Source organism: Arvicola amphibius, chromosome 12 (genome assembly GCF_903992535.2).
Source record: "Arvicola amphibius chromosome 12, mArvAmp1.2, whole genome shotgun sequence".
Lineage (NCBI taxonomy): Eukaryota > Metazoa > Chordata > Mammalia > Rodentia > Cricetidae > Arvicola > Arvicola amphibius.
Genome location: NC_052058.2, coordinates 27,509,622 through 27,534,955, shown reverse-complemented (window position 1 = coordinate 27,534,955; position 25,334 = coordinate 27,509,622). Strand labels below are relative to the sequence as shown.

Here is a 25,334-nt window from a genome sequence, read left to right as displayed (position 1 = left end):
CAACAGCATGGGAAGAACAACCCCTTCGTTCATATTTCAGAGCGTGTTCACCAGGGCAGTCATGGGGAATCACAGCCTTGAGCAAGATAGAGACCCCTGCCCTCCTGCATTTACATTCTAGTGCAGGCAAATGGAAAACAGGCGAATATGCATGTAAATTTAAATAAGGTTGTTTGTGATCAGCAGGGAGGGAGAAACCCATCCCCAGAGCAGGGACAGGGGTGGGAAGTTCTGCAGACAGAGATGACAGAGACTGCTTCAGATCAATAGGTCGTGGAGGAGGTGACCCCAAGAGAGTGAGGAAATCCAAATAGAAAACCACTGTATCTCATACACGTGGAAGACCAAACACAAAGGGCACACCCAGAGGAGACTTGTAACCTAGTAAACTTGTTGAGAGCTGATCCATAAGGTCTGGGGAGGCCCTGAGGAACTTTAAACAAGATAGAGACAGGGCCTGAGCTGCAGGATGAGAGCAAGCATCCCAACCCCGTCCCCTCCCCGCGCCGCCAGGGTCACTTGCGGGATTGTGTGGAAGGAGTCCCATGTAAGCTGTTTCCAGAAAGCCGGGAAGAAAGGTAAGAATTCAGGGGTGGGATGGGGGGAGGGGACTGCTGGATCTGGGTGTGTAGAGGGAAGGGGAGTCCTGGCTTTCAAGTCAGCTAATTCCTGCTAGAACAAAGATCTGACACCGCCATAAAACTCAGCTGGCATGGAGGTTGAGGGGTGGCCGTTCTGGGGTGGCCGATCCGGTGTGCAGTGAAGCATGAATCAGAAGTTCCAAATCCTGCCCCTGAAAACATGGGCTTTGGGGATCTGTGACCTCCTTTGGCTTTCCCCTTTCTTCCTTCTCAGCTACTATGATCTACTTCCCGAAGAGAGGACCAAGTAAGGCCATAAGTATGAGCTGAGGCAGGACTGGCATCTGGCAGTGAGAGCTGGGTAAGTGTTCCCGATGGAATTATCATTCAGTGCCCACCAGTATCCCAGCACCTCTGCACTGGCCTTAGAGATGCCCCCCAACCATGTAGCCGGCCACATGATGCTGAAATGCCTGCCATATCCGGCTCCACCTTCCTCAGGATGTCCCCCAGCCACCATGGTGGTGCAAACTCACAGCATCTGCCACACATCAGGAGTCACCGTTGGCAGAGTGGGACAGAGGTAGACTGTGGCCTTCTGTACAGTCACAGTGGTCGGACCCACCTCAGTTCTGTTCTTTACTGTTCCTCTTTACACGTGAGGACACCGAGACTCACAGGGACATGTGGCCACTGTTGGATCATTTGGCCAACAAAAACCAGAACAGAAAAGTCACATTTTTTTTCTTTCTGTCCCTGCTATCCCCTAAAAACCAACAAGCCACAGTAACAAACAAGCAGCAGCAATGCAGACAAGAACAAACTATCCATTCAAGGCCAGGGGAAAGTACCACAAGTATGAGAAAGGGCTTCTGGAGAGGGCAGGCCCGGGGCATAGAGAACATGTTCTTTTTGTTTGTTTGTTTGTTTTGTGAAATAGGGTGTGTGTGTGTGTGTGTGTGTGTGTGTGTGTGTGTGTGTAGAGCTCTGGCTGTCCTGGAACTCTGTAGACCAGGTTGATAACGAACACAGATTCTCCTGCCTCTTCCTCTGCATCTGAGTGCTGGGATGAGATATGTGTGTCTACGTGTGCCTTCATGGCCACCAAGCCTGGCTGGGCTTGAGATTCTTAAGACATGTCCTTGAGTCTGCCCAGAGACCAAAATGGCCTCTAACCTCAAGGGAGCCTTTGTCCCTCACAGGCCAGTGGCCAGTGGCAGCATTATGTGAGGGGATTACTTTGACTGTGGCCATGTGGTGCTGAGGAAGCCTCCTGGCTCCTTCCGGCCTCTTTGTCCCCTCACACAGCCCTCCTGCTCTTGACTCTGAAGCAGAGAGGTGAACATCGTGGGGCCCTTTATTAGTTTATTTCAGAAGATGGAGCCTGTTTGTCCCTGGGGCCCAGCCCTCTTTTATGGCCTCAAGGCCCTCTTGACAAATTCTAGGGACTGGAGAGAAAACCCGCTTTCTACAGCAGATCATTAAAACACCCGCCATAAACCCAGGGCCATAAAACATTATTTGCCAGGCATAAAAGGAGGGTAGATTTTCCCAGAATGACAACCCAGGTCCTGCTTTCTCCTGCTGGGAAAGGCGGCACACGGATGCCGTCCTTCATAAATTCCTTATCTTGCACTGTGCTTCAGGAAAGGACCCTGTTGGGAAAGCAGCCAGAAAATATTGATTTATTTGTTCCACGGAGTCCAAAGCATGTTTAATGAGAGAGGCATGGTGATGCCCTGCCAGCATGTCTTCAGATGACTTAATCTGAGAACACACGCCCGGTGCAGGCATCTTTTGCCAAGAGATGCAGGACTTCCACACAGGCTTTCCTTCCAGAGTCTTCCCAGGTCTCCACAGGTCTTTCCAGGCATTGATTTCTCTGCGTTCTATCTGTTTCCCAGTAACACCAACCAACAGCACCCACAGGGGAACTGGCTCAGGCTCACAGGGGATTTCCCGTTTCTTTAGGCCCCATGTCTGAAGGATATAGCTGAGTTCCTCTGTACTTGGAGCTCAGCGTTCCAGTGACATAGGCTTCTGTACAGCCATTGAGTCACCAGCTAAGAAACTCTCATCCCTTTATCTGAAGTCATTGGGACCAGATAGGCTTGCTGGAAATCTTGCCAAGATATTTTCTTGAGCAATAAAATATAGTATATAACTCAAATAGCATGGGTGATGTCTGGGGAAATAGCCAATAATCAAATGTGTTGTGTTTCTTCGGCGAAAAGTATGAACATTCTCTGGCAGTGAAATAAGGAATAGCAAGAAATGGTCCAGTCAAAATTTGTATGCCACAAAGAGGGTTTGAAAACCTCAGTTTCTCAGAGCTGATTTTTTTTTTTTTCTAAAAGAGTCCTTGTCTAGCAATGAGTCCTCTTGGTGCATCCTTCCCACCCACTAATTGCCAAAGCCATCCTGTCCATTCTAAGTGCCCTTCGAGTGTACCATCAAATTTCTGGCTGGTTTTGCTTGGTGTGTGTGTGTGTGTGTGTGTGTGTGTGTGTGTGTGTGTGTGTGTAAGTATGCCTGTGTGTCTCTGTGTGCATCTCGGAAGCTATGGAGGTGCTTAGAAGTCTTATGAGCAACAAGAAAGTAGCAGAGGAGGAATTGGGATTCCAGGCTTCATCTTCCACTAGAGGATCAAGGCATGAACCACTGAGGCTGAATCTAACCCACAAAGGCAACTGTAGAGAATCAAGCAATTATCCAGGTAACTCAGACAAGAGCTAAGTAAGATAAAGAAAATGCTCAGGGCTGGGAAGCCAGTGTTTTTGCTTTGACCCTGTTCATTTATGTAGCCTGTGTCTGGAAATCAGGGCACTTGGGTGCCAGGTGGCTTCAGTGCCCTTTGGGAAGCTCTGTTCACAGTTCATAGCTACTCTCTGCTTGTTCCCAGCAGCCGCTGGAGAGTTATATCCTGGAGATGTGCTACCCCAGGGCAGAGCTGGGGACACCTGGGCTGGGGGAGGGGGCATGGGAATATCTTTGCAGCTGCTACAGGGTTGAATTGCTGGAAGGGGAGTGAAGGGAGGAGCCGGCGCCTGGAAGCAATTCTCCTGATGTAAAAATCCCTCATTTTTATTCCTTTTCCTCAAGTGTGCAAATCTAAAGCTGCATGGAAAAAAATTGCAAAATGCCCACAGATCAATAAGGAGTGAAAGCTTAGAAAGGGTTGGAGGAAAGGAAATCCAAGAGATGAGGGGAGTTTTCAGATCCTCTGGCTTTCCTTAGGGTTTCAGGCATCCTTAGCAAAAAGAAAGCCAGTAAGGGGCTGGGGGCGGAGCACATCCATCCATCTCAGGCAGTTTGCACAGTTTACAGAACAATGTTTGCATTCCCAGCAAAGGGACCGGGATGAAGTGATGGGGAGGCAATCAGTGGGTGCAAATATGACTGGGCTGATGGAGGTGTGGTCACCTATCTGAAACTGAACATCTCTGGCTTTTGTATGCGCTAAGGTGGGCTGCCAGGGATGTGGGTTGGGTGTGGGACCAAAGCAGCAAACTCTGCCAGTGCCAAGGGCTCAGGTCAAGGGCAAGCCTGTGGATGAACAAAACTGACTCTGCTCTGGTGTGTGTGTGTGTGTGTGTGTGTGTGTGTGTGTGTGTTTCCCCCTTGGCCTTTGGGAGATGGGAAAGATGGAGGAGATGAACAGCACTATCCCCATGAGACACTAATGGTGGCACCCATGGCATGATGTAGGCTAGGGTGGAGCACATCCACCAACTCTGCTCCGAAATCTTAACATTTCAGGTATCTAGAAGTGTCTAGAAGTTCCCGAGTCCAAATTCCGGTTCAGTTCAACTTTGCGGTCTTCTCACCTGAAAGCAGCTACGTGGGCGGCGGCATGACCTCCTAATCTTTCCCAGCCGCGCAGGGTCTCAGGCTGAGAAGCAATCCTGTCTACCAAACCTCGAGGACACCGGGGACTTTGCTGAATGCGCGAACCCACCCTACCCTCCTCGCCCAGGCTTTAAGTACCCTTCACCGGGCGTAGGAAGGAGACATCCCTAGGAGGGTCTACATCAGGGAGGTCGTCTCTGCAGAGGCCCCAGTGAGTGCAGTTTGTGATAGGTGAGCCAAGGGTCTGGTCGGAAAATTGGGGTTCAGGTTCCTAAACTGGTCGATAGCTTTGGAAGAACCAGTCAGGAGGCTGGCAGGCAACAGCGGCCGAGTGGACGTCGTTCAACAGATGCCTGGGGGATGGGGAGCCTTGAGGAGGGGGCCCAAGGAGGGAGCGTACCCCGCCTCCCGGCACCCCGGGCTCGTAGTACAGCTTTAAAATCCTGCGAAGTTTGTCATAGGACAGCCTCACCACGCATGCGCATAGGCAAAGTTGACTTTTTTCTCTCCCCCCCCCCACCCCCCTTTGCCTCTCCAGCCGGGTTTGGTTCTGCAACTTTAAAAAAGTATATGTATTTTTTCCGCTGAGTACACCAGGGGAAAGAGGAGTCTGGAGAGAGGGAAAGCAAAAGTGAGGGAGCTGGCCAGGAGTGGGGGGGGACACGCAGTCCCCGAGCTGGGGCAGTCAGTCTGAGGGGCACCGCATCGCTTGGAAAGTTGCTGCAGGCTCAGAGGCGCCGCCTCCGCCGTCCGGAGTCCAGTTTGTGCGGCCGCTGCTTCTTGAGCTCCTTCCGCCGCCTCCTCCGGGCCCCACTACCGCCTCTCTCGGACCCCAGTCGCGACCGAGGAGGTGGGCAGCCTCGACCGCCATGGACCTCTGGAATTGAGTTGCCGCCGGCGAGCTCCTCGCCCGCCGTTCCGTCGCTCTTCTGGAAAGGCTGGGGTTGGAAAGAAGAAGGTTAACCCGAAGAAAGAAAGAAGGGGACCAAAAGGGGGAAGCCAACGTTCCTCACCGGCTAGCTGTCCATTAACGGCTCAAGCCACCACGCGGCGGAAAGTTCAGGGCGGACTTGCACCCATTTTACGCCTGGTTTGTGCCAGACCCTAAAATGAAAGGATAAAATTTGGCGCTGACTCTTGCAGCTCTGATGGCGACTTGTGCGATTTCCGCGGCATCTCCCGGAGAAAAAGCCATGTGTGCCTGATTGTTCTGTGTCCCCAAAGCTGCTGCTGCTGCTGCTGCTGCTGCTGCTGGGGTTTGTGTGTGTGTGTGTGTGTGTGTGTGTGTGTGTGTGTATGTGTGTGTGTCTGTGTTTGCGCGCGTGTGCGCGTGTTTGTGTGTGTGTGTCTGTGTTTGGGTGTGTGTCTGTGTGTACACAGACGTCCACTAGCTAACTCAGCTGCAGGAACAGCCCCTGGAAGCAGACGTTTCGGCCACAGACCCAGAGAGGAGGAGCTGACGATCAGGAGGCGTGAGCCGCCAAGAGTCTGCAGAATTCGTGGTGTGAATGAACTGGGGGCACCTTGGGCACAGGGATCGCCCCCCCCCTTTCCCGCCTCGGGCCACAGTTGAGTAGTGGGGCATTTTTTTCACCCTCTTGTGAAGAATTTTTTTTATTATTTGTTGTAAAGTCTTTTGCACAATCACGCCCACATTTGGGGTTGGAAAGCCCTAATTACCGCCGTCGCTGATGGACGTTAGAGAGGGAGCGCCTAGCCGCGGAACAGTCGCCTGCGCACCCTCGTCGGACCCGCGGCTCCTGCACCGTGTACCGGCTCGGCCCTGCGCTTGCTGCTGGCCCGCGCGCTGCACCCTCTCGGTTCCCGGACGCATCTCCAGGCTATACCAGGTCGGCAGCCGGAGCCCGGGCGCCAGTGCTGGCTTCTGCTTCGGGTCGCTGCGCCCACCCGACGCGCCCAGGAGGACTCCACAGCTCTGCTCTGGTTCGTCCCCCTAGGCTTAACCCGGCGTCTTCGCTTGGATTCCTAGGCCGCCTTCGCTCGGGTGGCGACTTCCTCCCCGCGCCCCCTCCCCCTCGCCATGAAGGTAAGTGTTTTGTGCGCACCGACGCTCACTACTTTTTTTTAAGTTAACTGAACTCCATCCATTTATTCTTACCCCCTCCATTTCTCCGACCGCCTAGAGAAAGCTAAACCCCAACTTCGTTGGCAGGGACTCCTGATTCTTCGTCCCTTGCCCTGGGGACACTGCCTCTGCGTCCTTGAAGACTTTTCGCACGGACTATTCTTCAAACCTTTTCAACTATGGAGAAGAGCAAGGGCAGGAAAAACAGTAGGGGTCACAGACTGCGTTCCTTTTTATCCCTAGAACCTGGAGTGTTGTGTGTTTCAGCAACAGGATAGTGATTCGATTCATCAAATATTTATCAAACGCTCACTTCACGGGCACGGGGAGACTGGCTGGAGAATTGAGGGGCAGGACTACTGGGTTAGAAGAAACGGCTTCGGGACTAGGGAAACTAGGGGCCACCACCCCCCCCCCCCACGAGCAATGCACTTCCCACCCCTATCCTCCGACCAGGGCCGGGTTCTGGGCTATCCAGGTCAAGTAACCCGAGCGTTCCAGGCCCCTGTGCCTTTAAGAGTGCCTGGCGGGGGGCCAGCGCGCACCCTGCGCGGGGAGCGGGGTCGCGTTATTAGCATTATTAGCGGCCTCTGGGTGAGCTCAGGCCCTTTACTGCGGCAGTGGGGGCGGGGAGTAGTGGTCCTAGTGGCTTTAATCCTAACCCCCCCGAGCGGAGTCAGCCCGGTGCTTTAGAAACTCTGGGGTTTCAGCGTTGCGGGCGGGGGCTAGTTTGTGAACTCGTGTTTGTTTTAATTGTCAGTTGTATGTTAAAGCCGAGTCACACACTCTGAGGGTCACCGAGAGTTCACTTTTACAAAAAAAAGTTAACGTTTCGTCTTGGAATATAACTAGCAATTTTCCAAACAACTTTTCCTCTGCCCTCCATATCTCAATAACAAATTCCATTTATACTTCCTATCTCTCGTTTCCAGCTTTCTAGAGAATGAGATGAAAACTGGAAGGAAGCTGCTTCCTAAAAGCAAGTAGCCTTCCTCCCTCAAAGAAAGGCCTTTAAACCCTGGTGCTCCGAGGCCCCGTTTTACTCTCCGTGCCCTGTCCGAACCAGACCGTACTTTAAAAGGACTACTGGCTCTTGGGGAAATAACTTGGGCCCTGTAGTGAGGTCGCAGCTCCTCAGCCTTTGCCCTCAGGCTGATATTAGCACATCGGCCGCTGTCCTAGCCAGATTTGGTTTCAAGACCGTTTCCATCAAGGGAGATTTTTGGGGGTCAGTAGGAGGAGACAATTGAGTACCCAACAACTGGGGAGTGATGGAAAGTGGAGTTATGGATGGACACGTGGGGACCCTTGCTCTGCTTTGGGGGGGGGGGCACTGGAGATCAGTTGTTCTAAAGTCTTGGACAAGCTGGCTTTAGTCTTCCTCTCTGCGGTTCGGCTCAAGATCCTCCGGAGGACGCCCAGCCCAAGCCCCTGGTTTTCCCCTTCAGAGCGTTCCTGTGCATTAAGGGGTGCGCTTTGCGCCCGCAAAACTTGGAGCTTTAACCCGGCCTTTTCTAACCGACCGCGCGGTGCCGGCTGCCCCCTGTTGGCCATCGGGAAGTAGGGCGCCTCCGAGTTCCATTCCTTCAGTTTGCATCCCTTGACGACCACTCGATCCCTCTCACCCACCATGACCTCTGAGATCTCCGCCAGGGGACAATTTGTGTTGCTTAGAGCTACGAATAGGAAAGGGCCATAGGTGTAACCCAGCAAAAGGGCCTCAGGAAATTGTACAAAGGATTTCTACCCTTTCTGGTTACTGGAGAGGGAGTGTCACAGTAAGAGGCCTCGGGTGTGGCGTTGGTCGGTTCACCAATTCTTTCTGTGGTGCTTTCCCTCCATCAGCCTGTTTCTTAGTCTATTAAAAAAAAAACCTGTCTTTGTCTTTGTCTATAAACTTTGTCTGTTTAAAAAAATCCCTGTGAAGATTGGAGATTGAACTGATCTTTAGTTTCTCATTCTCGTGCTCGACCTGAGTCAATACTCAGCTCAGGTTTGGACTAAGTACTTGCTGAGTTAGGAGAAGTATTTGTGTATTGGTCCTGAAGAGTCCTGTGGTGCATCGCTGAGGCCCAGGAAATGGAGGGGAATCAAGCTAGAGTAATCTTCTTCTGTATTATCACGGTTCCCGACCTTCTAGCCAGTCTCGGTGGCTTTGGAATTGTACAAGTTTCTTTGCCCTATCTGCAACTCCAGACAACCTCTGACTTATAACATTGCCTATTATTGCCTGCTGCACGTGTGCATACACACACACACACACACACACACACACACACACACACAGTGCCATGGTCACACATTCTCGGTGTGGGACAGCTATAGCTCAGCTGGGCCCAGGCGGGAGAAGTGGGGAGCAGTTTCCTTTGTCTACCCCTCTTAAGTAGACCCCCTACTGGTCATTCTTCAGGGTCTTCTCTCTGGCTGCTCCTGAAGCTGAGGAACCAAATTTATGTCTGCAAGTTTCTCCATCCCTCTTCTTGCGTCAGAGAAAGAGCAAACCGGGAAACACAATTCATTTTCCACCTCTTCAAGAACGGAGATCTTCTGGGAGTTTCCCATCTTGCTTTTCGCCACCCTGAGCCTGGGTCACTCTCTTCCGCCTAGTTGGCATATCTCATCATTTCCACTCCCAGAGCGTGGGCCCTAAATGTAGAGTCTAGTAGAAGGCAATGACCAAGCAGTGAGGTAGGGCTACTGCCCCCCACCACGGGGGGTGGCGAGACTCTGCCTAGCCTTTTTAGTGTTTGTCTTGAGGGACCGCCTGTCTCTGCACTTGATGACTGAATTTTTTTTCCCTCATCCTGTATCTCTAGACCGAGGAAGTCTCTTTTTCCTTAACTTTCTTCTCCCTCTCCTGTCGGCACCTTTAGAACAGCACTACGGTCTGCACCTTTGATCTAGTACATCCTGAAGGCTTTGGGGTTCGCTTATGGGGAAACAGCATCATCGAGATTCAGCTGTTCTGGCTCCGAGACCAGCGAACGCCTTTCCTTTACCTCACCCACCCCTTCGCTTAAAAGCCCGCCGCTTCCTCTGCACGCGCACAAGGACAGATACCCCGGCTTCTCAGTCTGCTTTCCCGGGGGCCCCTGTTGGAAAACATTTTGCTCATTCTCTGGATAACTCTAACCAGAACTTTTGTTTTAGCCCCGCTGTGGCAGTCTCACGAAAGTTCTCCTTTCACACCGTCTTCTTCGCTTCCGATCTCTGATAAACACACCCGGACGGATGTTTTACTCTCTAACGTGGAGGTGTTCATTAGTGAGTTCGCTGTGAGTTCCTTGAATCGCTCAAATTTGTGGGGCTGCGACAGAGTGGAGAGGGAAGAAAACCGAGGTGTTTCCAGGCAAGTGCAGAGGGTCCAAGGCAGAATCTGCTCTCGGGGCTCTCCTGTCGAGATCTCATCGTGACACCCCTACTCTGGAGCCGAGGAGACAGGAGTTGAGGAAACCGGGTGGCTCCACTCGCAGTTGGCGAGGGTTCTGGGAACTAGTGGATTTGCCCCGGGGGGCGTCAGGCCGGGAGAGGGTTCGGTTTGTGTGGTTTCGGCTCTAACAAAGAGATTCCCTGTAATCCGCCGAATCTGTTATCAATTTCTCCTCCACCCGCGCCCCGCCCCGCGCGCCCCGCCCGTTGTGAAGCTCCAAAAGTGAGTGAGGCCCGCCGCGATCTAAGAGCTGGAGTCCTTCGGAACGTTTGTGTCGATGCACGCGTGTGTGTAAGTGTGCACGACTGTGTGTGTGTGTGTGTGTGTGTACGCTTGTACGCGCGCGCACACTGTCGAAAATGGTTTCAGCCTCCACTCTAGCCTGTGTAGCGGGGGCTGCGCGCAAAGACAGACCCCGAAGCCCACCCCTCCCCTGGAGGAAACTTGACACTTCAGGCGGGGGGTAGGGAAGGAGACTGAACCTTCTCTCTCCAAGACTGGGGAAACTCCAGATTTCCATTCTCCAGGATGCGCCCCCTGCTTTGCGGTGCTTTGGGGACCACCGGGCCGCAGTTTGGAGCACTGGTTAGCCGGCGCTGGGAAGCACATAAGCATTTCCTCTACCAGGAGCCCGGAGGTGTTCAAGCCAAAGGGGTGGCCCGCAAGGGAAAGCTACCGCGTGTTCCAGGGCTCTGTAGTGTTTCTACTGCCGACAGGGTCCCCTTCATCCGTTTTACCGAGCTGACCTCGGCAGGGCCCTTCCATCGCCTGGACAAGGTTCACCTTTCTTGCCTTTCCAAAGGAAGGGGCTCCTTCGGGGGCTGCGGGCATCGCAGAGTTACACTTATCAGAGACGTGAAAAGGGACGTTGGAAACCTGCTCCTCCTTCCCACACTCTCCTTTCTCCGCCGCCGCCTGCAGGTGGAAAAGTCACCAGTGGGAACAACAACTGAACCTTTTGCCCCCCGAATATCTTCAGGAAGGGAACGTTCTCCGCCCGGCTTCTTGCGCCCTGGAAGTCAGGGACACCGCTTATGCTTTGGAGCGTATGCATCTCTGGCTCCGCTTGGGGACCTGTCCTTTCGGCCGGTTTACCGAAGAGTCCGACTTGGGCCAGAGAGGCTAGGCTGGAGGAAGGGTGGCAGTGTAACTTCAAGGCACAGGCTCAGTGGTGCGATGGAAACGTGGGGGACAACTCCAAGAGAAACACTAGGCCCTCTGTGGTCTCCATCCCCCACTCCCAGCAGCTGCTTCACCTGGGGGCCAGAGGGAGAGGAAAACGTCAGGATAATGGGGTACGAGGGAGGGAAGGGACCGGCAGGGAAAAGAACCGAAGTCGGCCGGACCCGTCTTTTCACGGGAGACCTGTATCCCTCCTCTCCGACTGAGAGGAGGCCGCTGGCTGGCAGGAGGGGGCAGGCTTTCCGGTTTCCCTGGATGGGGGGGGAAAGGACCTCTCTTCCCATTCATTATCCCTTACCCCCAACCCCATCTACTTCCCGCCCCAAACTGGCTGAAGCAGATCCTAAAGGAAACCCAGGCTGCTCTTCCCCATCTGGAAATGGCTTTCCCAAAATCGGCCCGTAAACTGATTATGAAACATACGATGTTAATTCGGAGCTGCATTTCCCAGCTGGGCACTCGCGCGCGCGCTGGTCCCTGGGGCCTCGCCCCCACCCCCTGCCCTTCCCTCCCGCGTCCTGCCCCCACCCCCACCCCCGTGCCGGCCACCCCGCCTCCTCGGCAGCCTCCGGCAGTGCGCTCCACTCGCCTTCGCTCTCCTCTCGCCCATGGAATTAATTCTGGCTCCACTTGTTGCTTCTGCCCAGGTCTGGGAGAGGACGAGGGTGGCGGTGGGTTTCTGAGTTAATTCCCGAGGAGGGACCCAGCGCAGCGGGAGACTAGAGGGTAGCGTGGGGGGGCGGTGTGCGGGACTGGAAGTCGCAGGAAACTTGGCACCCAGGCTTTGACTCAAACAGCATTGAGACATGTTTGTAATCGCTGGCGTGTCCCGCGCGCAGGATCCCAGCGAAATAAGATTTCCTGGTGAGGTTGCGTGGGTGGATTAATTTAGAAAAAGAAACTGCCTATATCTTGACATCAAAAAACTTACGGAGAAGCGCAGTCAGTCAACAGTAAACTTGAGACCTCGGATGTTTCCGTTGTTTAAACTTGTATGCTTGAAAACTATCTGAAGGCAATAAATGTCTGCTCCTTTCTTCCCTCTCCAGAAGTCCATTGGAATATTAAGCCCAGGAGTGGCTTTGGGGACGGCTGGAGGTGCAATGTCTTCCAAGTTCTTCCTAATGGCTTTGGCCACATTTTTCTCCTTCACCCAGGTTGTAATAGAAGCTAATTCTTGGTGGTAAGTTGATTTTGTGTGCCTACTCTTGCCGTTTTTAAACTGTAACAAACATTATGCTACAGCGTTGAACTTTGGAGACTGAGCTTGGGTACATTTATCTAATACAGATGCATATATGTTCTATGTGCCTTTTAAATATGAATTTTCTTGTAACCTGCTAATTTTACAAATCACATACTCAGTTCCACGGGGGAAACCCGAATCTATAAATCTGAACTTTTTTCTATGAGGCCCTTGTTGAGCTGTGGGCTTCTAGTACCTCGTGTAATAAAAAGGAAATACACTTCTCTAATAATTGTAAGTGTATCTATAAAGTTGACTTTTTGCTACCTCTAGGTAAAATAAAAAATAATTATTTGCCTTTATTTTTCTGTCATTTGAAATTATTAATCCCCAGTGTCAGAAGCTGTCTAGAAGACAGCTAACCCCCAAGTAGAGACTTTTGCTCTTGAAATCTGATCAAAAGGCAATAAACTTGAAGTAGTCAAATGTCCCTTAAATGAGGGCTTCTCTCTAAATTGCAAACTATCCAGGGGATTGTATGTGATGGCTTTCTGGATATTTTCTCCCGAGAAAGCATTTCTCTGACTGTGACCTCTGGACATTGGATTTTGTCTTAGATCCTTCCCTTTTAATGTGTCTGAAAACACGGGTGATTTTCTTTAGTCTGTGTAAACACCCCTCTGTTCTTCCACTCATCGGAAGGTACTGCTGTGTCTCTGCTTTTGATGTTCCTGTATTTTAAAGACATATCTGTCCACTTTGTGGGGACTGAGTCACTTTCTCTAAAGTCAGTGGCCGGTCTCTGACAACATTCATTTCCCTCCTTTTCTGGGTGACTCTTAGACATATTGGCTCAAATATGTAGTGACCAGAAAGGAAGGCAGTCAAAATACCAATTGAGGGAGCCAGATGGCCGGGTGGGGACTACACAATACCTCTGTTTTCTTAGTACAGTTTTAACAGAGGATTTTTATGAAGTCCTTCTCAGACTTTGTTGTGAGGACACACAGAGAAAAGGCATCTATATGCTTCAAGCCCTGTATTGCTGACATGCTTTCGGGGAGGTGGGGGGGAGCTACCTCCAGAATTCACGTAAATCTTGAATGCACATCTCCCCCTCCCCTTTGCAGGTCTCTAGGTATGAATAACCCTGTTCAGATGTCGGAGGTATATATCATAGGTGCACAGCCTCTCTGCAGCCAGCTGGCGGGACTTTCTCAAGGACAGAAGAAACTCTGCCACTTGTATCAGGATCACATGCAGTACATTGGGGAAGGTGCGAAGACAGGCATCAAAGAATGCCAGTACCAGTTTCGGCATCGGAGATGGAACTGCAGCACAGTGGACAACACCTCTGTCTTTGGCAGGGTGATGCAGATAGGTAAGGAAACACTTGAGATGCCACCGGCTTTGTCCTATGCCCTTATGTTTGCTTGAATGCTCAGTGGGGTGTCCACTTTACAACTCGGTGATGGCTAGAAGATTTTTGTCATTATCCAGAACAGTATTAATTCTGATCCCACCTTTGACCATTAGTTTCTAAACTTTTTGAAACAATTCAGGAGGGAATGCCACAGATACCACCATTCCCTGCAGCACTTTTCTTCTCCTCCTCCTCCTCCTCCTCCTCCTCCTCCTCCTCCTCCTCCTCCTCCTCCTCCTCCTCCTCCTCCTCCTTCTTCTTCTCCTTCTCCTTCTCCTTCTCCTTCTCCTCCTTCTCCACCTTCCTCTTCTTCCTTTTCTTCTTCTTCTTTTCATTTTATTTAAAGTAGAAGAGCAGGAGACTTGGTTTGAATTATCAAAAGTAGATGGGGGAAGCCGAGCCATTGAAATCCTTTTAAATCCAAAGGCACTTGGGATGGTTAGAAGTGTCTGAAGCACCATCCAAACGCCCCCAGTTGTCATTTTTCAGAACGCTGGCAATGCCGGCAGTAAGGTTTTAATTTTCCTAATATAGACATTTCCTGAGGCTACGGAGATATATAAAGTTAAAAGCTTTATTTTTAGTCCCAAAAAGAATTTTAATAAGAAGTGATACAATTTATGTGTGCGATTTTCGACTATCGGCAGAAAAGTACACACTTGAGCTTTCAACCGAGAAACTTTGAAATAGCAGTTTAAATGTTTTGCTTGCAGCTTGAGTTTTAATGTTAAATATGGTGTTGAATTTGTTGGTCCATTCAGGGAGGAGACAACATTTAAATTTGACCAAGAGGAAAAAAAAAAAAAACTCAGTTTGTCTGTGGTTTTCTGCAATAGTCTAGAATCCTACTTGACAGATGGGCCCTGTGTGTTTCTAGTGTGAATATCGTGGGTCTCTTTAGTTTTATGCAAACAAGCCCTTATAATTAATAATATTGCATTGACTCCAAAAGTAAGAAGCAATTTATCAAGGCACTTAACTGTTTATATTGACCGGAGATAAAAAGTTGGCTTAATATCCATCACAGATGGGTAAAATACTTTTGAAAGAAAACTCTGAAAAAATGCTTTCATTGAGAACAAAAAAGAGTGGATGCGTGAGCCAACGGGTTTCATAAACTAACACAGGTTTGGAAGCCACTCCTCAGTCTAGTGGGAGAACAGCCTGTAGCCCCAGCCTGCAGGGTTCATGGGGCTTTGTCCTTTCTGTCAATGATTAAAACGTGCTAATGTATATGCTGGGGTTCCACTGGAGTAGCTAAGCCTAGGGGACTAAGAATGGTCCCTGGACATCGGCTGTCTTAAGGTAGACACATGGGGCTATGGTGGAGACATTTCTGCCTTCTGATATTGTAAGAAAGGAGCTAAATCCTCCTTCTAAACCCTCTCACAATGTTAAGTTTCAGCATTCCCTCTTGTATGCAGTGTGATAGCCTCTTAAAGCCTGGGAACGCTGCTTTCTCAAGGGGACAGTAACTAGAAAAAGCCAGAGGAAGAGGGTACTTGGAAGTACTCTACTGTGTGCTCACGTGCATTCAGATTTGATTTAACATCCCCTCCTCATCCTCAACATAGCCTGCTCTGGCCCACAGCATACTGAATAAACTCTGATTTGATGAATTAATCTCACTACTGATGGAGATTCATTTTAAGTGTGGCCCAGGATTCAAAGTGCTTGTCTCCTCAAGGCCTGATGCTTCAAATACCTGCATTTAATTGTCCCTTGCCAGTGTCCTCTTTGGTCCTTGCCTTGTGGCACTCAGTGGTGGGTACTGGGTGGTAGGGATTGGATGGTGGGGCTTGTGTGAGTCCCATCCTCTCATAGCCTGGTGGGGAGGAAGGAGCTGGTGCTATGGGTAGGTCATCTGATGCCCCAGGAAGCACAGACTATATCCTCACTAGCCAGAGGTCCCCTAGGACCTGGTGGTCCTAGAGAAGAAAGCCACCTGGAAGATTAGGTGGGACTTTTATTTCTTAACTCTCTGAAACCAGAGAAGGAGAGCAGGAAAATTAGAATGGATTTTTCTTGATGAGAAGGGACAGGGACTGGACTCCAAGAACGGGAAATTGTCTCTACCTTCTTTCCCTAACTCAGGCTTTGCTTGAAGTCAATGATCTTAGGGAAAAGCTGAAAATATCTTTGGTGCCCAAGGTGTGCCCATGTCACTCCAAAACCCCCAGTACTCCAGGGACGTGGAAAACGAGACTTGACTGTGAGAATGTGACCCTGTGAGAGGCCAGTGTCTGAGAAGCTCCTGCTGCCACCTCTGACCCTTTTCTCAGCTCGTTTTTCTAAGGTGCCACTTGCCCTGGAGGCCCTGCGCACAGTCGCCTCCTGAAGGGCCCAGGCCTCATGTTGGAAACATTCTCATTTTTCATCGTGTTCCCCTTGCCTTCCAGCTTTTGTCTCTCGATTGTCTTTGTTTCTACACTGTGAAAAGATGTCAGGAAGGCACCATTTTTAAGGGGCACGAGGATTCAAGTCAGAATAGATTTCATGCAGAGGGAGACCCAGTCAATGAGCCAGCACGATGACCAGCGAGATAGATGCTCTGGCAGCAGCCAAACAGCACTTCTTAAACTGATGTCTCTGCACAGCCAACAGTTAGCCTAGAGAGTCCTACCAGGTTTTATATTCTGGGTGAAAATGGAAATGACTGAACTAGGCCTATGAAAAAAAGTTTGGGTGGTTTGTGTTTTTAAAAAGGCCCTTTATGCTCTGTGTGCTCCAGGACAGTGTCTCACCCCTCAGGATCACTTTATCTCCTCTTCCTCTCTCCACAACACTTTATTCCACAGTCCTGCCCAGGCCATAGCATTTTCTTATTATCAGTGTTAATCTGCAAATTACTCCAATCTATCCACCCTCCTTATTTATTTCTACTCCTCCATGGACTCTGCTGTCTAATTTGAACTAGACAGATAGAAAGCCCCACTGGAACTTTCTGCATGAATCCTCTTGCCAACCACCAACACACTCCTGAAGTTATTTATTTTTTAAGTGTGGGAGGGGAGAGTCTGTGTAAGTCAAAGCCATGGTCCTTCCTGGGGGTCACAAATGGCCCCAGTGAGCTGTGGGGCAGAGCTTCTCCCGGGAGAGGGGAGAGGGTAACCAGGACAACAGGACCATCGCTCTTGGACAGACCTTCTCTTGGGGCTGGCTGGGTCCTGCTGAGATCTGCTGTCCTTTGTGCTATCCCTACTCCAGAAAGATGCCAGCAAGATTTCTCACTATATGAAAGAAAACCCAATCTGATACATGGGCTTTGAGCATCAGACGAGACCTTTATTTCATGGGCATCAATTTCAATACCCTTATTTTACAGTTGATTTTGAAAGGAAGGCCCCATCTTTCAACCCAGGCCATGCTTCCTTCAGGGGCAGAACGCTAATCCTTTCCCACTCACAGTGCAGTTGTTTATCAAGTTGCTTCTTGTTACATGAAATACAGAGAAATTTCTCAGTTTGCAAGTCAAACTTAAGCTAGTCTCTGCTAATAGGGCTCCTGTGAGTGTTTTCTGGGGAGGGAAGAACTCTTTTATTCCCCACCCCCATTTTCCCCAAGTCTGTTTTCTCTGAGACAAAGGCTATGCATGGGGCTATAGGGCAGGAGAGTTGGGGACTGTGGGGTGAAGGGTAGTGGTAGAGGCGTACTGTACCAAGGCCAACCAGGAGGCTGTTTCAACCACCCATTCTCAAATGAGAGATTTCAGGGCAGGGTTAGAACCCTTGTAGGGGTGACAGGGTAAAGAGCCTAAAAGGTGGTTGCAGGGGAGGAGAGGTTGTAGCTAATGAGGGAGGAGGGTGCCAGGTGAAAAGTATCTGTGGCCCCCAGGCAATGTCTGGCGGAGGATGGGAACCTGAGATTCGCAGAAGCTTCTGAGCCTAGTAAATTCTGTTCTGTTCAAGATGAAAATAATATCAACATTAGAACAAGGATAAGGGAGTCTGGCCCAGTTCTGAGCTTTCTTTTAGTGGCTTCTTTTGTGTGAATTTTAAGAAATAAGGCATATTGAATATTTTAAAAAGTGTTTAGTGGAAAATCAATCCAGCAGCACTGAATTCCTGACTAGGCTCTGAAATGTCCCAGTAGATGCAGGTATTTCTGTCTCCTTTGTTAGTTGGTGCTTCTGTGTGACTTGATCCATCCTTCTGAGTTTGCGTCAAGGTGGGCCCAGGGCCTGCGTGTGTGTTTCAGGGTGGGGTTCAGTGTAGGGCATCAGCTTGAGGTTTATCTCTGCCTGTTTGCTCCAGTAGCAGCTGAGAGACATGTTGGGATGCTCTCTCTTTTACCATATAATCTCCGTTTGCTGTGTGTTGGAAGTTTCTCTTCTCTCTCTTATGGGCTGTTATAGGGGAGAGGGGTTCCTGCCTTCAGTGGTCCTGAGAATTGCTTGCTCCTGTGTTTTGCCACAGCCTCCACAATTGGGTTCAAGACCTTGTGTGCTGGAGCATCTCCTCAAGAACTGGTGTGTGTTGGGCTCTCTCAGTCTTCTCCAGCTGCTACACAGGCCAGCGAGATGGAGGTCTTCTTAGTACCGCCTCCCACCCCCTCCCCCTTCCACACCCGCGCTTGCGCGCGCACAAACACACACACATACAACCCAAAATCTAGGGCTCTGCATGGGGCAGGCAATCTGGTGACCCTTCATCCTCTCCCCTCTCCCGCAGGCAGCCGAGAGACTGCCTTCACGTATGCGGTGAGCGCAGCTGGGGTGGTGAATGCCATGAGCCGAGCATGCCGCGAGGGTGAGCTGTCCACCTGTGGCTGCAGTCGTGCTGCGCGCCCTAAGGACCTGCCTAGGGACTGGCTGTGGGGCGGCTGTGGAGACAACATCGATTACGGCTACCGCTTCGCCAAGGAATTCGTGGACGCACGAGAACGGGAGCGAATCCATGCCAAGGGCTCCTACGAGAGCGCGCGCATCCTCATGAACCTGCACAACAATGAAGCAGGCCGCAGGGTGAGTACTTTAGTCTCCCTGCCACCCCTCCTCTCTGCCTGTGCGCAGGAGCTGGGTTCTCTCTCCTGGCACTATCACTCAGCTCAGGTTTCTGGGAGACACCCATACCTTGGGTCTCTATGCATGCATGGTTATCAGAGCTCATCCATTCATGGCCAGGTTTCAGTTAGGGAAAGCATTAGGTACTCCACTTAGCAAGGCCTTACCTAGCTTTGGACCCTCCTTTCTTTCTCCTCATCTGCCTTGTGACTAAAGCAGACCTGATGGGCTCAAGAGTTTTCCCAAAGGGTTTTTGTTAGGGGAAAGACAGAAGTTTTAGCAGTGTGGCATTGCTTCAGTCTGAGTCCAGGGTGGCTCTTGAGAGTCTAGACACAGAAAATCTGTCCCCAGCCTCCCTGAGCCTCTTGTCCCTGCTCTTTCCTTATCCTGCTGGAGATATGAAAAGCTACTCCAGGGTATTTTTTAAAAAGGCCCCCTTTTTCCCCCTGCGGTTAAACACATGGCACTTTATGACCGCTTTAAAATGAAGGGGTGAACATGTTTCTTAACTTTGGCAGCATTGAAAACCAGGACCATTATTTTTTTCTCTCTCACAGAATCCAAGGTAGGTGCCAAGAACTTTCTGGTTGCAGATCTCACTCTTCTCTATTTTGGGGTGAGGAAAGAGGAAGATAATCACAGTGTAGACCCGAGGACTGGAAAGAGATTTAGAACGCTCTGGTCCCACAGCCTCATCTCACAGACTGGGAAACTGAGGTCAAGGGGAACTCTTAGTGGCCATGTAAGACAGCCAGTGGATCTGTGTTATAAACCTCCGTTAACGTGCCATAATCAGAGTGTAGGGCCGAAGAGCTGCACTGTGGTACTAGAGATGCTGGCGTTAAATCAAGTCTGTCTCTGTCGGTTTCTGGGCCTCAGTTTCCACGTTTCCACACCTTTCCATGGCCATGGCAATGGCTCCCACTCAGAGTCACTGTGAAGACGAAGTGAGGTCAGGTGTTAGGGTATATCATGGGAAACCCGGCCTACAACGATGTTGCCTTTGCTTCCGTCTCAGGTTTTAGCTTAGTGTCAGTCAGTAGTCAGTACTTGACAAATGATAAGTTATTAAACATTACAGAATAATAGGACATAGAGAAGTCAAAGATTGTGCAGATAATTCCAGCTAACTTCCTTTCAAATTGGAGGGTAAATAGTTGAGGGTGACAGGTAAGGACTAAGTGTGATGTGATTTTGCTTATGCTTCCCTGAGGGGACGTGTGCTTGCTGCCCTTGCTCAGGTCTTCACCTCAGGGACTGGTCCTCTCTAGGTTGTGGTTGTCATGGGTCCACATGTCATTGCAGGGGAGGGGTCCAGCTCCATTCTCTGGAAGCCCCTAAGAGTCCATTCCCAGGGTGCCACCCTCCTGACATTATTCCCCTCTGTAGGATCTGACTGGTGCATACAACCAGAAATGTGCCAGGCTGTCTCTGGGATGTCGTTATCACTTCTTCCCTAGAAAGAACTCCTGCAGGGCTTGGCCACTGACAGAAGAGGGTCAAGCATTTCCAAGTGGCGAGAGGGACCCCTGGAGAAGTTGAGAAGTGGCTTTGCTGTTTGTGTTGCCCTTGGTATCGATACTTTGATATTGTCATATTTTGATGTGTGACATTTATTTGGTTGTGCTCTATCATGGGACTGATAACCTAAAGGAAGGATTTTGGTTGGGGAGGTGACACAGGAACCAGCTCTTCTCTAAGTTAGGGGTTGGGACCTTTGAAAGTTGTACACTATGCCAGGAAACCATATTAAAATTTCTTTAGGTCATTAGCTTTTGGTTTTCCTTAAAAGGGAGCAAAGAGTAAATATATTTACAAAACCTTCCTCAGACTGAAAGTCTTTATGGCACGAGAATGTACTGAGGCTTCTTTTCAAAGAAAGCCCTTGTGAGTCCTGAGAGGAGGAAGGTAGTCGTTTGAGCAGCAATGACTGGGTACTGCACAGGCCCCAGCTAGCACTGCCACACCATGATGACTTTGGAAGGTTGCTAGCATGAGGGACTGTGGGCAGTCAGGACTATAAATAGGCAGCCACCACCTCCCAGACTGTTGGGCATAGTGCTGTGGGGGCAGACCTCTGGGTACTGCTCTTGCCCAAGGTGACTGGGCAAAAACCTAGGGCCATGGACCCATCACCTTGGTGAAAAACCAGGTTTACTGACTGGGTTTGGAGTGCCAAATGCTCCCTTGCCTTCCTCTTCTTTATCCTCCCAACTGTGTAGGAAGTTGGTACCATCTACAGGTGGCAAACAGACTTAGAAAGGAAGAGCTAGTTGCCTAAGTTCAAGGGCAAAATCAGACATTCTCCATCTGTGACTGCAAGGTGGTCCTTGAGACCTGGGATAGGGCAGGACAGAGTAGGTGCTATGAAGTGGATGGCAGTGAGCATACCTGAGACCCAGATCAAGTTCCCCTCCACCCTGGTGTGTGACCTGTGTAAGCCACCTGCTCGCCATGTCACAGTGCTAGCATGTTTCTGTGCATGCTACAAAGCTGCTGGTCTGAGTGGACGAGATCACAGGTGTCAGGGCTGTTCTGACATTAGAAGGACACAGTAATATGGTAGGATGGGGGAAGACTGGAACACTGAGCCCTCTAGGGATGGATCCAAGTCATTGTAGGAAGGCCTGCTGTCTGGATACAGATCCTAGCACTCTCGACTTGCCAGTGGCTGGGCAGGAACTCATCTGTCTAGCTCTCTATTCCCTTCTCTGTGAGTTGAAAGATAACAGCCCATCTTTCGGAAGCTTGGGTGTATGTCTGCATTCAGGGAAGACAGGCAAGAAATGGACTTCATGTGGTACGGGTGACATTTCCCTGCAAAAGTAGAGGCCACTGGAACATTGTGTTTTTTTCTGTTCCCATTGAATGCGGTGGTTGTAGACAGAATGGCAGATGCTAAAGAGCTGTAGGGTTTTCAAAGAAGGTAACAGTATTTCCCGTGCTGGGGGATGAAGGAGTGAAACACAGCCCTTGATTCAGCCAAGAGACATGGCTGCCCCGAGAAAGCAGAAGACAGCTTCGTTCACCATGCTCGTGCCCAAACCTCAGCTCCTCCGAGAATGCGCGCAGTAACCTTCTCCCTTTCCTCCTGCAGACAGTGTACAACCTGGCAGATGTAGCCTGCAAGTGCCATGGAGTGTCTGGCTCATGTAGCCTGAAGACGTGCTGGCTGCAGCTGGCGGACTTCCGAAAGGTGGGCGATGCCCTCAAGGAGAAGTATGACAGCGCTGCCGCCATGAGGCTCAACAGCCGGGGCAAGCTGGTCCAGGTCAACAGCCGCTTCAACTCCCCGACCACGCAGGACCTGGTCTATATTGACCCAAGCCCGGACTACTGTGTGCGCAATGAGAGCACAGGCTCGCTGGGCACACAAGGCCGCCTGTGCAACAAGACCTCAGAGGGCATGGACGGCTGCGAGCTCATGTGTTGCGGCCGTGGCTATGACCAGTTTAAGACAGTGCAGACTGAACGCTGCCATTGCAAGTTTCACTGGTGCTGCTATGTCAAGTGCAAGAAGTGCACGGAGATTGTGGATCAGTTCGTTTGCAAATAGTGGTGTGCCTGCCCATCACTCAGCCCATTCCCAGGACCCACTTATTTATAGAACGTACAGTGATTCTGGTTCTTTTTATTTCCCCCCCCAGGAATTGCAGCTGGAACCATATTTTTTTCTGTTACCATCTAAGAACTCTGTGGTTTATTATTAATATTGTAATTAATATCTGGCAATAGCGGGGGGAAAAACCAAGAAAAATATTTATTTTATGAATCTTTGCAAAGTTAGTACAAAATTTCTCTCTTCTGATGCTACAGGATAAAGGGGAAATAACACATATTCTGACTTAGCTGCATGGTTGGGGTTCACATCTAGAAGGTATAGGAACTATTTTCTTCTCAAATATGGAGTCCTATGGAATGGGTGATACCCTAGTGAAAGAGGGTGGTACAGACCCATGTATGACTCAGTTCCTATGGTCAAAATGAATTGCAGATGCTCTGCTATAAGACAAAAGAGCTTAAATCTAGATATAGTAAATACACACACACACACACACACACACACACACACATATGCCAAAAATACAGACTATGAGACACTCCCCATTCCAGAGGTTAGCAGCCTGCTTTTTGTATTTTCAGAATGATCTCTTAGAATGTAAGAGCTAGAATCTCCTATCTTCCTAAACAGGCATATCATGTTTGTTATTATAGCCCAGCTACAGATACTCCATTTACGGATATGCCTTTTTCTAACAGTTCATGAAAGTTGGGGAGCTGGTAGGCTGCAGGGGCAGGATGTCCCCAGAAATTAGAAAACTTGAAATTTCCTACATTGAGGCCACATTCTAAATACTGGACTTTATGTCTGGGAAGGAATTTTGACTCAAAAACTGTCTCAATTTGGAAGCCATCTTACTGTCTTAAAAATTAAAATTACCCATGAATTCCATTTGCAGACCCTCTACCCAGACGACAAGGAAATCACATGTAGTTGAGCACTGCAGAAGGACAGAATACCTCTTTGAGGAGAAACTGGCAGCCACCTTCCTAGTTGACCCCAAACTCTCTCTAGACTCTGTGCCCTTATGGGATGGGATGCTGGCCATGCTTGAAATGGTGACTCCCGTGGATACTCATGGCTCGCTGGGCAGGAAATGCACGTGAGGAGTTATGCTCAAAACAGCTACGTAGGGATTGCGTCTTTCTCTAATAGCTTTTCTTTGGAAGTACAGTAACTTCCTGGGTTTTGCTGATATTACTCGGCCCAAGGAGTCCACAGAGGTGTTGCGACCATTATAATCCTGTGTTTAGACTATCCATTTGTGCTTTTCCTATTATCCTGCAGGTGGACGCAAAAACTGTTCCAGTGTACTTGAACAGTGGCATTTATAAGGGGGGAGGGAGTGGTTTAATGGTGCCTGATATCTCAGTCTTTTGTACATAACATATATATAAATATACATATATAAATATAGATATAATTATATCTCAGTGCAGTCCGTGGTTTAGATTTACAGTTTGCTCTGGGCTTGCACTCTGCCTGGAGTATTGTCCTTCATTGAAGTCCAACTGGGACTTCTTCTTTTCCAAAATTTTGAGTCTTGACATTGGCACGTGACTCTCTGGGATCCTACCACGAACACCAGGAAGCAAGCTAGGCTCTGAAGAAGCCTTCAGGGCTAGTGTCCTGAAATACATGTTGGTTAGAAGGTGGCCCTTCTCCTCCTTGCCCCCCCCCTCAGTTCTCCACCCTCTCTTTGGTATCCTGTGCGGGGAGGGCATTGCTGGCTGGTCACAGCTGTGGACCTTGAGAGGCTCTCAGAGCCCAGGAGCACCAACCCCGTCTCGATTTGCTTTGCTCATTTCTCAGTGAGGACTTGTGCTTGCCCTGTCTGACAGGACTGACCCGAGTCCCTGAAGCGAATCAGCTCACTGCATAGTTAGCTAGTTTAAACGAGGTTTGAAAATAAGGGCACCTCTATTCCCAAAGTGGCATCTGCTGTGTTGTTGTAGGACCTGATGCTGTTCTTCAAGGTATAAAAAGATGTCTGTCTCCCTTCGTTGGCTTGGTGGCCTTCCGGTCACCTCAGCCCCGTGGCTCTTAACTTATTGCCCCCAAATATTCATTTCCCCTCAGCCACAGTGAATCGCAAACGAAAGATCTTGAAATGAAAAAGCACTAATTTAGTTTAACATGTCACTTTTTTGGTTTTTATTCTACAAAAACCACGAAGTACGCTCTTTGTATTTGCTAACTAGATCATGTTCTCTTTAGTGACTCATGTTCATGAGCAGAGTGGAGTTTAACAATCCTAGCTTTAAGAAAAAACTATTTAATGTAAGATATTCTACGCGTCATTCAGATATTTTGTATATCCTCTATGGCCTTTATTCTGTACTTTTAATGTACATATTTCTGCCTTGTGTGATTTGTATATTTCACTGGTTTAAAGAAACATTGAAAGGCTTATGCCAATGGAAGATAGAATATAAAATAAAATGTTACTTGTATATTGGTAAGAGGTTTCAGTTGTCCTTTAGCTAATTCACGTGGAGAGATGTTTTCAGGAGAAGCCACAGGGGTAGCTTAGGACTGCTATGTGTTCGAATAATAGAAGAGCGGACAAATTTACCAAAAGCAAACTATTTGGAAGCTTCAAAAGAGTTCTCTATATGCAACAGAACAAAAACGGAATTCTCTTTTCCTATATATATGTTCCTTCAAAAAGAGAGAGGAGTCAAGCAGATGGCTTAAAGCTGGTCACAGAATTGCTCACATTCTTTCGGCATTATGCATGCGACTTAATTGTTTTAGAGTGCGTTGCTCTTGTAACATCCCAGAGATGAACCAAAGAAGCTCACGCTTTCGTCCATGTCCGCCAGATTTTGAGCTCTATCACACACGTATATGCACGTGTGTATGCATGTCTGTGTATACCATTGTGTTTACCACTGCAAATGTAAACACTAGGCGGGTTTACGGTGGGCCGTGTGGGGCATCTCTGTTCTCCGTTTGAATGGGCGCAGTCTTTACGAAAAGAAAACTGCAGCGAGCAGGAACTAAAGGTTCCTTGTGTGACGTGCAGTTAAT

The 25,334-nt window shown here is 49.5% G+C and overlaps 1 protein-coding gene across 2 annotated transcripts; it reads left to right on the top strand.

The window, feature by feature from the left end:
- The first annotated feature begins 4,968 nt into the window (after positions 1–4,968).
- Positions 4,969–24,763, top strand: Wnt5a (Wnt family member 5A). 2 transcript variants are annotated; one of them, XM_038349648.1, is made up of 5 exons: positions 4,969–6,477; positions 12,178–12,311; positions 13,445–13,695; positions 18,408–18,700; positions 21,837–24,763. In XM_038349648.1, exons 1-5 carry the CDS (start codon positions 6,472–6,474, stop codon positions 22,293–22,295), a joined length of 1,143 nt encoding a protein of 380 aa, XP_038205576.1. In that variant the 5' UTR covers positions 4,969–6,471; the 3' UTR covers positions 22,296–24,763. The 2 variants fall into 2 exon arrangements, with proteins under 2 accessions (XP_038205576.1, XP_038205575.1); XM_038349647.1 differs by lacking the exon at positions 4,969–6,477 and adding an exon at positions 11,689–11,775.
- Positions 24,764–25,334: the final 571 nt, after the last annotated feature.

Coding starts and splice junctions, on each gene's coding strand:
- Wnt5a (XM_038349647.1), top strand. CDS start 11,737: ATGGAATTAATTCTGGCTCCACTTGTTGCTTCTGCCCAG. Junction 11,776..12,177: donor CACTTGTTGCTTCTGCCCAG/GTCTGGGAGAGG, acceptor TTCCCTCTCCAG/AAGTCCATTGGAATATTAAG. Junction 12,312..13,444: donor ATAGAAGCTAATTCTTGGTG/GTAAGTTGATTT, acceptor TCCCCTTTGCAG/GTCTCTAGGTATGAATAACC.